Source organism: Gymnoscopelus microlampas (genome assembly GCF_963454915.1).
Source record: "Gymnoscopelus microlampas genome assembly, chromosome: 14".
NCBI classification, from domain to species: Eukaryota; Metazoa; Chordata; class Actinopteri; order Myctophiformes; family Myctophidae; genus Gymnoscopelus; species Gymnoscopelus microlampas.
In genome coordinates, this window is record NC_139951.1 from 50,704,799 (window position 1) to 50,719,999 (window position 15,201).

The 15,201-nt window shown below is 40.0% G+C and overlaps 1 protein-coding gene across 1 annotated transcript in view; it reads left to right on the top strand.

Moving 5' to 3' along the window:
• Positions 1-14,632, top strand: part of LOC311059643 (protein phosphatase 1 regulatory subunit 3C-B-like) — a 26,645-nt gene extending 12,013 nt beyond the window's left edge. The window contains exons 3-6 of the mRNA XM_084077657.1: positions 306-547; positions 3,204-3,517; positions 12,248-12,379; positions 14,097-14,632. Coding sequence (XP_083933783.1) covers positions 306-547; positions 3,204-3,517; positions 12,248-12,379; positions 14,097-14,240 — 832 coding nt within the window. The 3' untranslated portion in view covers positions 14,241-14,632. The remainder of the gene's footprint in view (positions 1-305; positions 548-3,203; positions 3,518-12,247; positions 12,380-14,096) is intronic.
• The last annotated feature ends 569 nt before the right edge of the window (positions 14,633-15,201 follow it).

The following is a 15,201-nucleotide window of genomic DNA, read 5'->3' on the forward strand; positions in this document are numbered from 1 at the left end:
TAGTCAAATACATTACATTACATTCTGAAGTGCATTTTCTTCTAAAACAAGCAACTAAGAATATACCTAGCACTAAGATAAAAGTGTAATATATCAGCTACCTACTGTCTTAAACAATATATCAGCTACCTACTGTCTTAAACAATATATCAGCTTCCTACTGTCTTAAACAGATGAGACAAATAGGAACATCAAATGAGCAAGAGATAAAACCAATAAGTGTATCAAATAAACAAGATCCAATAAAAACAATAAAACAAGAGTTCGTACAACTAGTTAATGTTACATATTCTGTCCGCATGCAGCTCGACCTCCACCACCAGGGCGGCAGTGTGTTCCTCCAGCAGCAGTCCCAGCAGCTCCCAGAACAACAAGAAGAAGAAGAAGCAGCAGCAGCAGCAGCAGAAGAAGAGCGTGGTGTGGTCCGACTCCCGCGGCCTGGCTCTGACCACCGTCCATCTCTTCAGGGAGTTCACTGACCACCTGCACTTCCACCTGTCTGACCTAGAGGGCGCTGCGGCCGCGCTGCGCCTGTCGGACCCGCAAGGTACCGGGTTTCTTTCTCAAACAACCAATGGAAGCCATATTGTAAGATTTCACCATTCTTCCAAAAAAGAGCAGATATTTTTGTTACTTTATCCTCCGTTCATTCCAGTGTTGATTTTGTCAGCAAATTTTGATTTAGTTTTAGTCATAGTCTTTTGAATAAAATTCCATTTTAGTCATCTGAAATGTTTTAGTTTTTGTCTAGTTTTAGTCGACTAAATCTACAGTTGATTTAGTCGACTATAATGTATTGTGGCGGTGCCTTGATGGCGTCATAATGGCTGATTTTACACTTGGTTGCATGCTGAAAATAGCCGATCTACAAGCTCACAACGCGTCGCAGCGCGACGCGTTGTGAGCTTGTAGATCGGCTATTTTCAGAGCGCAACACCCGAGTGCAACCACATATAAAATGACTTCCCTCACTAACATTTTAGTCTAGTTTTTATTTGTTGACGAAATTGTCAATATATTTAGTCTTAGTTTTAGTCATCAAAGCTTAGTTTTATTTAGTTTTTATTTAGTTTTCGTCAGTGAATAAAGGTAGTCGACGAGCATTTTTCGTCATAGTTTTAGTCGACGACATCATCACTGGTTCATTCGGTTAATTCAGTACAAAGAATGTACTCCATGAAGTGTAGATGTCAGAGGTCTACACTTCACCCCCCTGGCGTCCCTGCATCCCTCTGCCCTTCTGTGTCTCACCAAACATCGTCAAAACAACACATTCTCTGCCAGGTATTCATTAATTATAGTTTTTAAATATAGTTTTTGACCTTATATTGACTATCTTCGGAGAGCCGTGGAAGCCACGATGTAAACAAAGAGTGTCTGGGGTTAGGGGGAGTGTCTGGGGTTAGGGGGAGGGTCTGGGGTTAGGGGGAGGGTCTCCTCTATCCACCGGAATAAAAATGTTGTAACCGCGATCGGCCATTTTGTTGCTATTGGCTATTAGATGTGTCGGTCTGTCTGTCTGTAGGTCTGTCTGTCTGTCTGTCTGTCTGTCTGTCTGTCTGTCTGTCTGTCTGTCTGTCTGTCTGTCTGTCTGTAGGTCTGTCTGTCTGTCTGTCTGTCTGTCGGTCTGTCTGTAGGTCTGTCTGTCTGTCTGTAGGTCTGTCGGTCTGTCGGTCTGTCTGTCTGTAGGTCTGTCGGTCTGTCTGTCTGTCGGTCTGTCTGTCTGTCTGTCGGTCTGTCTGTCTGTCTGTAGGTCTGTCCCTCTTTTCCTCCCCAGCCATTCAGGAATGCTTCAGAGATTCCATTCAAAATGTAAAAAAAACAGCCTACTGTGTACATGGGTGCTTGTATTTTTCATTTTGAAATAATTTGTAGTTTTGGAAATATTTAACTTTAAACACCACAAAAAGTCTATGGAGTTGTCAATGTTATTTCAACTGAAAACCCCTAGAGAGAGAAGGACAGAGGAGAAATGCCCTGTGTTTTCATAAAGCCGCATTTTTTACACTACAGACATGTTTTTTACATCAACAACATGGCACGGGTCTGCTCTTTAATTTAATCCAAAGATCTAAGCTGTGTGATGTATACATTTTAAGTTAAGACCATTAATATAAGCCCATGTCTCTCTTTACTCTAGCACTCTAGCAATCAGTGCACCTGGTGTTAGCTAGCTTGTCAGTCATTGGCTGCTCAGTGGTACTGCAAAGTAACTAAGTATATTTACTCAAGTACTATGCAAGTGCTTACAATGCACAGTTTAATTTTGAGGTACTTGTACTTTCCTTTCCATTTTTTTTGTTACTTCTACTCCACTACAATGACAGCATATGACAGCTTTAGTTACTTGTTACTTTGCAGATTTGATTATTAGTACAAAACCTACAGTAACCACATACAGCCGATCTACAATGTGACGCGTTATGAGCTTGGAGATCTGCTATTGGGTCTGGCAGAACCAGGTCTCCTGGTCTTGTTTGGGATGACGTCACATCCGTCCAGCCCTTCTCTCAGAGTCAGGGATCATATATATTTGGGTTTTTTTTTTTTTTTTTTTACGGAGATCTCATGGATTAAAGTTCTCATTCGCCAAGACTGATTTCAGTCATTTGGATTCCATAGAAGCCAGCATGTCTTCTATGGAAGCATGTTGCGCAGCGAAAATAGCCGATCTACAAGCTCTCAATGCGTCTGCGACGCATTGAGAGACTATTTTCGGTTATTTTAAGATTAGAGCATTTGAAGTGGTCAAACTAGCAACATGTTTAGAAGCATCGTCCATAATATCTTAATCGTCTCGGATATTTCATATAAAAGCAAAGGTTAAAGCCTGAATCTGTGATTTCTTCACATGGTTGGCAGCATGTAAAACAGCAGGAATAATATTACTAAAGAAGCCTGATTGTACATAGTGTATTCATTGTTTAGGAATCGGCGCTAGTGTGTGTGTGTGTGTGTGTGTGTGTGTGCGTGTGTGTGTGTGTGTGTGTGTGTGTGTGTGTGTGTGTGTGTGTGTGTGTGTGTGTGTGTGTGTGTGTGTGTGTGTGTGTGTGTGGGGGATCCTTTCACACGGTTTCACAAATCGCACATTAGGACATTTTCAGTCGTGATATTTAAACTAGCTTTAATCCATGAGATCTCTGTCATTGGCAGTGACCACATGAATATTCATGTTACTACTTTGCATAATAACTGTGTCACAGCTCCAGAGGCCCTCCTCCTCCACCACCACGCCCCCCCCAGCCTCCTCCTGGCCTTCCCCCAGCCCGCCGCAGACTACCTGGACTTCCGGAACCGCCTGCAGGCCCAGCGGGTCAGCCTGGAGAACTGTGCGGTGCAGGAGGGCTCTCTGCGAGGCACGGTGAAGGTCAGGAACATCTCCTTCCAGAAGAACGTCTTCCTGCGCGCCTCCTTCAACGGCTGGAGCTCCAGTCAGGACGTAGCCTGCTCCTTCCTCAACAACGTCTACGGATGTAAAGAGACCGACACCTTCAGCTTCTGTCTGGACCTCAGCCAGGTATTAATACATGTTATTATATATTAATACATATTAATACATGTTAATACATATTAATACATATTAATGATGTAAAGAGACCGACACCTTCAGCTTCTGTCTGGACCTCAGCCAGGTATTAATACATATTAATACATATTAATACATATTAATGATGTAAAGAGACACCTTCAGCTTCTGTCTGGACCTCAGCCAGGTATTTATTATTATATATCAATACATATTAATACATATTAATACATATTATTATTACATATTAATACATATTAATACATATTAATACATATTAATACATATTAATACATATTAATGATGTAAAGAGACACCTTCAGCTTCTGTCTGGACCTCAGCCAGGTATTAATACATATTATTATTACATATTAATACATATTAATACATGTTAATACATATTAATACATATTAATACATATTAATACATATTATTATTACATATTAATACATATTAATACATATTAATACTTATTAATACATATTAATACATATTAATACATGTTATTATACATTATTACATATTATTAATACATATTAATACATATTAATACATGTTAATACATATTAATACATATTAATGATGTAAAGAGACACCTTCAGCTTCTGTCTGGACCTCAGCCAGGTATTAATACATATTATTAATACATATTAATACATATTAATACATGTTAATACATGTTAATACATATTAATGATGTAAAGAGACACCTTCAGCTTCTGTGTGGACCTCAGCCAGGTATTAATACATATTAATACATATTATTATGACATATTAATACATATTAATACATATTAATACATATTATTATGACATATTAATACATATTAATACATATTAATACATATTATTACATATTAATACATATTAATACATATTATTACATATTAATACATATTAATACATATTATTACATATTAATACATATTAATACATATTATTACATATTATTACATATTAATACATGTTAATACATATTATTACATATTAATACATATTATTACATATTAATACATATTAATACATATTATTACATATTAATACATATTAATACATATTATTACATATTATTACATATTAATACATGTTAATACATATTAATACATATTAATGATGTAAAGAGACACCTTCAGCTTCTGTCTGGACCTCAGCCAGGTACTAATACATGTTATTACATATAATTATTACATATTAATACATATTAATACATATTAATACATATTAATACATATTAATACATGTTATTATATATTATTACATATTATTAATACATATTAATACATATTAATACATATTAATACATGTTAATACATATTAATACATATTAATACATATTAATGATGTAAAGAGACCGACACCTTCAGCTTCTGTCTGGACCTCAGCCAGGTATTAATACATGTTATTATATATTAATACATATTATTAATACATATTATTATTACATATTAATGATGTGTCTGGACCTCAGCCAAGTATTTATTATGAAATATGAATACATATTAATACATATTAATACATATTATTACATATTATTATATATTATTATATATTATTATTACATATTATTATTACATATTAATGATGTGTCTGGACCTCAGCCAGGTATTTATTATGAAATATTAATACATATTAATACATATTAATACATATTAATACATATTAATACATATTATTACATATTAATACATATTAATACATATTATTAATACATATTATTATGACATCTTAATGACGTGTCTGGACCTCAGCAGGGTAGGATAATTATTATTAAATATTAGTATGTGTCTGGACCTCAGCAGGGTAGGATAATTATTATTAAATATTAGTATGTGTCTGGACCTCAGCATGGTAGGATCATTATTATTAAATATTAGTATGTGTCTGGACCTCAGCATGGTAGGATCATTATTATTAAATATTAGTATGTGTCTGGACCTCAGCATGGTAGGATCATTATTATTAAATATTAGTATGTGTCTGGACCTCAGCATGGTAGGATCATTATTATTAAATATTAGTATGTGTCTGGACCCCGCCACATAGGACATTTATTACATAATCATGACATATTATGAGTTATTACATCATTCATTTAATGAATTAATTATGTATGTTTCATTATTGGTATCAGTCCTCATACTGTATGTTGAATATCATTGTTGTCAGGCAGAAAGCTCTTATCTCCATATTCTAACTAACACTTTAAATCAACGTCCTACTTGGCTCATGCTACAGCGATACACTAAAGCATCAGAAGCATCAGATCTACAAGCTGGAAACGTGGCGTGAGGCGACGCGTTTTGAGCTTGTAGATCTGGGGGCTCAAGTTTCAAGTTTACTTTATTTTGTCTCCCGTGGGAGAAATGTGTCTTGGACACACAGACCAGCAGCATACACAATACCATACAGTACAGGACAAGGACAAAAAAACAAACACATAAACACACAGTGACATGTACAATCTGTTTTTCCTAGTCATCACCCTCCATCATAATAAATAATAATAGCCACCTCATTCGGCATATAGTGCAATAAGACCAACACCTTAGCACACCTCAAAACCTCCTGCCCCGCCGTCTGTCCACCGCAAGGGCATCATTGAGGAGTGTAATTGACATAGGGACAAAGGAGTACTTGTACCTATTGTAGTTGGACGCATGGGTCCCGTACCTCCTACCTGACGGCAGTAACCTATACTCAGTGTGTAGGACATGAGAGGGGTCTGACACAATCTTCTTAGCCAGCCCAATGGTGGACTGTTCAAAAATGACCTGGGGGGTAATGGGGGGTGTGGACATACCCATAATCTTCCCTGCCATTTTGACTAATCTAAGGATCTCAGATTTATACTTTACCGTCAGGTTTCCGAACCAACTAGTGATACCATATCTGACAACAGACTCTATACTAGCTCTATAAAAGATCAGCATTATGTTTCTACATACACCAAAGAGTCTAAGCCTACGTAGAAAATGAAGGCGCTGGTGTATTTTTGCACACACACTTGTCACATGAGTGTGCCAGCTCATTTCACAATCGATCTGTACTCCTAGGTATTTATAGGAGGTGACCTGTTTGATGTCATGACCATGAATGGTGATCGTGGTGTGGTCTCCTATGGACCTGGGATCCACCACAATCTCCTCCGTTTTCCTTACATTTATTTGTAAGTGGTGTTCATCACACCATCCTACAAACCTGTCCACTCCAGTTGTATGGCTACTGATGTCACATTCACTTGTGAGTAGACTTAGGATAACAGTGTCATCAGAGAACTTAAATACATACTGATTGGGTTGTGAGCTGACACAATCATTTGTGTATAGAGTAAACAAAAGGGACGAGCTAACTGTTCCCTGTAGTGGGGCGGCGTGGCACAAGAAATCCGCCTAATCGTTCAATTTTACGATTAAAGCGCCAAATTTGGCAGAAGTGTTGATTGATATATTGGGAACAAAACTGGATATTGGGACATCACAAATTCTCACCCTGGTGGGCGTGGCAGCCATTTTTCAAAATGGCCACCAGCAGTTGATCAAATCTTCCTAGTTTTTGTCCTAGTAGGCTGAAATGTTGCTCAAGTATGTGAATATGAAGGTGTGTGGGTGTGCTCATGCTAATTGCCTAAAAGGGGGCGTTTCAATGGGAGTGGCCTAGTTAACAGCAATATTTTGGGAGAATTGTTCAAATGGTGATACAAGCGAGACATTTGGTACAAATCATCTTCGGAGATCACACTTCGATTTAGGACACCGGGCCAGTCATAAATCAAAGATGGCAGCCATTTTTTTCAAGATGGCTGCCAAAATGTGACTGTTTTTGCATTTCTGCATAATTCTGACTATAATTCTTTGAGGTAAATTACCAAATCACCAAAAAGCACTCCCATAGTATGTTTTGAACATTTTCAAATAGGAGTTACCATTTACGGTGAAGGTGCCAACTCAGCATATCGAGTAGCATGGCTTGAGTCCTGTGGTAGGTACTGGGAGCTGATGTTAGGTGTGAAGATGAAGAAAGAACAATGCTCTGTGGAGCTCAGGGAGGAGATAAGAAAGGCAGCCAGAGAGATGAAGAAAGTAGGGAGGAGTACAAAGAGATAAGGGGTAAGGCAGAGAGAACATTGGTGAGGGTTAAGGAAAAGAGTATGAGAAGTTGTATGAAAGGTTGGACACCAAGGAGGGAGGAAAGGACCTGCACCGATTGTTTAGACAGGTACTGAGATGGGAAGGATGAGCAAGAGGTTAAGGTGATGAAGGATGCCTGGAAATGTTCTATTAACCAAAGACAGTGTGTTGAGAAAATGGAAGGAGTACTTTGAGGGAACGGATGGAGGACAGTGTCGGTGTTATTCTATGCATAGTGGCTCATAGGAATAGACTATGTGACAACCAGGAATAGTTTGGTGACCACTGGAGAGACGGTTGACAGCCGGAATGTAGACAGCATCCGGGAGCAATATGGGTTAGCGCCCTAGCCTGTGTCTTCCGTGAGGCGGAAGCCCAACAAATCCATGGTGAGGCCTTTAAGGAGGGCTATTCAAGCAAGCTGCAAGTGGAGCCTGTAGTACCACCACGGCCCAAGAAACCATCACGCCAGAATTAAATGTTTAGAACAGGGGAGTCTGGTGCAACGCTCAGGTCCTGGACCTGGTGAGACGAAGGAGGAGCCCGGCCAGGAGGCCATCCTGCACGGTGGCGCAGTCAGTTGCGCTGTCGCCTCACAGCTAGAAGGTCCTGGGTTCGATTCCCGCCAGGGACGCTGTGGGCGCTGGGGGCGTGTCTTCTCTTCCGCGTCATCAGCGCCCATACCCAGGGTGGGGTTGGCGAAAGGGCCTACTCTGTGTGGAGTTTGCATGTTCTCCCCGTGTCTCCTAGGGTAGTTAATACCCTCACAAAAACATGTAGTAATCCTGGTCGCTATACCGCCTCCCCCATGACAGCCGGGGCGCCTGATGGAGGGGAAGGGAACTGGTTGGAATAACGTGTTCCTTCCACGCGCTACGTCCAACCAGGGAAACTCCCCCCTGTCAGGTGACAAGAAGGTCAGTTGGCTCTCATGCACTGAAGGAAGCATGAGCTCGGCCCTGGCCTCCCTGGCTGTGGGGGACTGGTGTAGCGCTGGTGTAGGGCTGGTGTAGCGCCCAGGATCACTTAGGAAATTGGCACCGGGTGAAAAAAATGGGTTACAAAAATCGCGGGATAAAAATTATTAAAAAAAAAAGGAGGCCATCTACAGAGCCTAGTCCCTCCACATGCCATATCCTCCGCTCTCCCCCAGTCCTGGCAGAGTAGCCCCGGATAAGCGGCCTGAGAGGCCCTGTCTTGCCCTAAGAGGACTGACCGTGGGTAGCTACTGGGATGTAAGTCGGGCGCTTGACAAACCCCAGCCCGGGTCACCTCGGCGAGGGTGTATGTTGCGTACCCACCACCCATGTTGAGACCCGAAACACCGATCAACCCCAGGCTACAACACTGATATGTCCCAGGTGCATCCATGTGATGTTTTTCTGTATGCAGGAGTTATTTGTAACAGAAGGATACCAGTGAGAGGGAAGATGTATAGGACGGTAGGGGGACCAGCCATGAGGCTGTACGGCTTGGAAACGGTGGCACTGACGAAAGGCCAAATGCCAAGGCGGCGGTTTAAGGATGCGGTGAGAGACGACATGCGGGTGGCTGGAGTCACAGAGGAAGACACAGAACTAGATGGGAAAACATTTATACATGTTCAGAAGTCATGAGATTTTGTCGTTGAGTTTGACTGTGAGCACAGTTGTATGGCGTGTTTTTGAAATGTTTTAATTTAGATGGTTAGAAATGGTAACTCCTGTTTTAAAATGTTCAAAAACATACTATGGGAGTGCTATTTGGTGATTGACCTCAAATAATTAAAAGATATGCAGAAATGCAAAAACAGTGTTGGCAGCCATCTTGAAAAAAAATGGCTGCCATCTTTGATTTAGGAGTGGCCCGGTTTTCTAAATCGAAGCGTGATCTCCAAAGATGATTTGTAACAAATTTCCAACTTGTATCACTATTTGAACAATTCTCCCAAAATATTGCTGCTAACTAGGCCACTCCCATTGCAACGCCCCCTTTTAGGTAATTAGCATTAACACACCCACACACCTTCATACTCACATACATCACGCAACATGTTAGCTTACTAGGACAAAAATTAGGAGGATTTGATCAACCGCTGGTGGCCATTTTGAAAAATGGCTGCCACGCCCACCAGGGTGAGAATTTGTGATGTCCCAATATCCAGTTTTGTTCAACATATATCTATCAACAGAGCCGCCAAATGTGGTGCTTTCATCATAAAATGAACGATTGTTTTGGTGCCCCATAGGCCACTCCCACTGCCACACCCCCTTTTTGGAAGATGGTATGAACAGTTACTCAGCTGTTCATGACCAACCTTTCCACAACATTTTGTGAAAATCTGTACATCTATATCAAAGTTATGCAATTTCTTTGATCGGCCACTCCCATTGCCACACCCCCTTTTAACCAATTGACACGAACACGCACACACAGCTGCACAAACATATACTTGACCTTCATGCAACATTTCAGCTTCCTAAGGCAAAATCTGTAGCTGCTAGAGGGTGATTTAGGAAGGTTTGGTGGCCATTTTGAAAAATGCCTGCCACGCCCACAAGGGTGAGAATTTCTGATGTCCCAATATCCAGTTTTGTTTCCAATATATCAATCAACACTTCTGCCAAATTTGGCGCTTTAATCACAAAATTGAACGATTTTCGTGCTACGCCGCCAAGCTACTGAGGGGCCCCTGTACTACTCACTGCCTTATCAGAGAGTGCCGAGTTAAATCTCACCTGTTGGCCTTTGTTAGTCTGCAAAGCTTTAAACACCTTAGTAACCGAACCAGCATCAATTATTATTCTATCATCACCACCATCACATGGTAAGGCATTTATTACATCACAGCATTCTTTGACAGTGTCAGTCTCAAAACGCATAAAAAAATCATTTAGCTCATTTGCCTTTGCGCTCTCATTCTGAGCAGCCATGGGCTTCCTGGTGGGTTGCATGTTTGTCATCTTCCTGATAGAGTCCCATAGTCTCTTGATATTGGAGCTGGCTAACTCCTGCTCTGCACGCTCTTTATGCTGCCTTCTGGATTCCCTCAGCTGCAGACTAAGTTCACTTTCAGCCTTCATAGCAGCTGTGTCCCCCATCCTGAAGGCTGTCTTTTTTCTCCGAATGCAGTCCTGGATTCCCTTTGTGATATAGGGTTTATTGTTTGGATATTTTGTAAAAGTTTTCTTGGGTATTATTGAATCCACACAGAAGGTGATGTAAGAGGTTATTGTCTCTGTGGCTGTGTTGACATCTGCATGGTGAAAGAAGACATCCCAGTCTGTGCATAAAAAGCAGCCCTTCAGCTCCTCCACTGCATCACCAGACCACACATGTATAGTCTTGGTGACTGGTTTGCTAGATTTAAACACAGATCTATATGTGGGGGTGAGATGGACAGCCTTATGGTCAGAGGTGGCTAGTGGAGCCATAGCTCTGGCTGTATAGGCGTCCTTGATGTTACCAAAGCTCTTGTCCAGTATGTTGCTTTTCCTCGTAGCACACTTCACATATTGTTGGAAGCCTGGCAGATATTTCTCCAGAGGACAGTGGTTTAGGTCACCCAGGACCAGCATAGGTGCGTCAGGCTTATTTTGAAGATGACGGTGTACACAGTCTGCGATCTGTCTAGCTGCACTGGCTGCCCTCGCATCTGGCGATACATATACAACACATATAAAGATATTAGAAAACTCCCGTGGCAGATAGTATGGTCTCAACGTGATACACAACAGCTCCAAGTAAGGGTTACATATATTGTCTCTGATCGCATAGTTCCGACACCAGCTGTCCTTAACATACACACAGAGCCCTCCTCCTGTTAGCTTCTCAGAGCTATCCTCTCTATCAGAGCGTATATGTGAGAACCCTTCTACCTGTACAAGACTGTCCGGCATGTCCTCAACAAACCACGTCTCCGTAAAAACCAATAACCCAGACTCATAGTATTCATAGCTGACTCTCGCTTGTGTGCGTAGTTCGTCCAGTTTATTCCTCAGTGAGCGGGCGTTGCAAAGTAGTATCGGCGGCAGTGGTAGCTTTGTAGCCTTCCGAGTACGTTGCCTGACGCCACCTTTCCTCCCCCTTTTCCTGGCTCTCCCAGCATGGTACGGTGCCTGTCCTGGCGGCCTCAGTAGCTCTCCTGGAACCAAGCTCAGCAGGTTCGGCGATGGTCCTCCCTCGCCCTCCCGTAGCTGTAGAAGCTCGGTCCCGCTGTACACTAGTCGGCCCATGTTGCTGGGTCTGCGAGCTAGGCACTCAGCTATCCAGCCAGACAGCATTAGCCATGCTAGTAGCCATGCTAGTAGCCATACTAGTTTGCGGTCCAACCGTCTCCATTCCATTCTCCATAGAAATGTATAGTCCATGGTGCACACTTTGCAACCGTGTGATCCCTAGTGTACCAGTCACCACATAAAACAGCACGGAAAACAGCACAAAACTAAACAAATAAGGACATATAACAAGTTGCTGCGGAGCCTGTGTGCCCGTGTCGCCGCAGAGCAGCGCCAGCGTGTGTGTACGAGCTCACTGGTGAGATTTAATGTAGCTTTAATCCTCTGTGATGTGCTTTACTTTATTGTTTTGTTTTGTTTCCCGGTCATGACACAGGCCTGCCAGCAGGTGGAGTTCTGCGTGTGTTACGAGGCGGGGGAGCAGACGTTCTGGGACAACAACAACGGGAACAACTACAGACTGCTGCCGAGAGACTGTGAGCCCGACGGCACCGGAAGCACCGCCCCGGTACGGTACTCCTCCTCCTGTTTGACATAATCACCTTTATCTGATATAATCACCTTTATCTGATATAATCACTGATATAATCACTGTTATCTGATATAATCACTGTTATGTGATATAATCACTGTTATCTGATATAATCACTGTTATCTGACATAATCACCTTTATCTGATATAATCACCTTTATCTGATATAATCACTGATATAATCACTGTTATCTGATATAATCACTGTTATCTGATATAATCACTGTTATGTGATATAATCACTGTTATCTGATATAATCACCTTTATCTGATATAATCACTGATATAATCACTGTTATCTGATATAATCACTGATATAATCACTGTTATCTGATATAATCACTGTTATCTGATATAATCACTGATATAATCACTGTTATCTGATATAATCACTGATATAATCACTGATATAATCACTGTTATCTGATATAATCACTGTTATCTGATATAATCACCTTTATCTGATATAATCACCTTTATCTGATATAATCACTGTTATCTGATATAATCACTGTTATCTGATATAATCACTGTTATCTGATATAATCACCTGTATCTGATATAATCACTGTTATCTGATATAATCACTGTTATCTGATATAATCACCTTTATCTGATATAATCACTGTTATCTGATATAATCACCTTTATCTGATATAATCACCTTTATCTGATATAATCACTGTTATCTGACATAATCACCTTTATCTGATATAATCACTGTTATGTGATATAATCACTGTTATGTGATATAATCACCTTTATCTGATATAATCACCTTTATCTGATATAATCACTGTTATGTGATATAATCACTGTTATCTGATATAATCACTGTTATCTGATATAATCACCTTTATCTGATATAATCATTGTTATCTGATATAATCACTGTTATCTGATATAATCACTGTTATCTGATATAATCACTGTTATCTGATATAATCACCTTTATCTGATATAATCACCTTTATCTGATATAATCACTGTTATCTGATATAATCACTGTTATCTGATATAATCACTGTTATCTGATATAATCACTGTTATCTGATATAACCCTGTTATCTGATATAATCACTGTTATCTGATATAATCACTGTTATCTGATATAACCCTGTTATCTGATATAATCACTGTTATCTGATATAATCACCTTTATCTGATATAATCACCTTTATCTGATATAATCACATTTATCTGATATAATCACTGTTATCTGATATAATCACTGTTATCTGATATAATCACTGTTATCTGATATAATCACTGTTATCTGATATAATCACCTTTATCTGATATAATCACCTTTATCTGATATAATCACCTTTATCTGATATAATCACTGTTATCTGATATAATCACTGTTATCTGATATAATCACTGTTATCTGATATAATCACCTTTATCTGATATAATAACCGTTATTTGTGAGCTTTTACATTGGCTATTTCTGCTTTTTAAAACAACTTTCCAAAGTATAAATTCATTAAAGGGATACTAGGTAACTTTGCAGGTCTGTGTTTGCACCCCCCCCCCCATTCATTGAGCCACTTTAGCCATTGCACAATATTGTTTTTTGACTAGATTTTGATCATATTCTTTTATTTTCTACGTTCCAGTGTTTAATTAAGTCCTTAATTGTAATTATTTGTATGGCAATTAATCCTCATGAATGTCATGATGGTGATAGGTGGAGATTCGCAGGGAGGGCGGACCTTCAGAGAGCAGGACAGAGATGGCGTTCGATCCTTTCGGGAGTCCAAGGACGTCGGCCGGGATCTTCCCAGAATGGCAGAGCTGGGGACGCATAGAAAACAGCACCCCCTACTGGTGAGGAGGGAGAAGACACGCCCACTGGCTTCCTATGGCATTTCACAGTGGCTTGCTGAAGGGTACTATTCCTTTTTTAACCGGGAAGTGAACCTGTCACCTTTTTGTGTCAACGGAACAGTCCCTGGGGCGTTCACACTGTTTTTATGAGTTCCCATCCTCCGTAGGGTGAATCCGTCTGAGGGTTAATGAGCTGTGATGTCATCAGAATGGGACAGTTTTTATTAGATCCCATCCTTTGTAGGTTTACGGTCACCCGAATCCATCCAAGGGTTAATGAGATGTGATGTCATCAGGATGGGACAAATCCAACATGGAGGTCTCACAAGGAACTTCTCAAGGATTTCATTCAACTTCACGAGCCTTCATAAGAGATTCATATGATTCATATGATTCATATGATTCATATGATTCATAAGAGATTCATATGATTCATAAGATTCATATGATTCATAAGAGATTCATATGATTCATATGATTCATAAGAGATTCATATGATTCATATGATTCATAAGAGATTCATATGATTCATATGATTCATGATTCATGAGAGATTCATAAGAAATTCATATGATTCATATGATTCATAAGAGATTCATATGATTCATATGATTCATATGATTCATGAGAGATTCATAAGAGATTCATATGATTCATAAGAGATTCATATGATTCATAAGAGATTGACATGATTCATTTGAGCTTTAAATAGAGATTCACAAGGATTCATTAGAGCTTTCTAAAGACTTGTTTATCTTCAGCACGCTTCATAACAGCCTCATAACTCTTCATAACAGCCTCATAACTCTTCATAACAGCCTCATAACTCTTCATAACAGCTTTGGTTTCATACGAGTTTGAAAGTAAATTCATCACAAAGAACCTTCACCAGCATGAGCTGAATTCTCAGAGGTGACATCTTCATGGAGGCGGAGTTAAGGGGAGTGACATCTTCATGGAGGCGG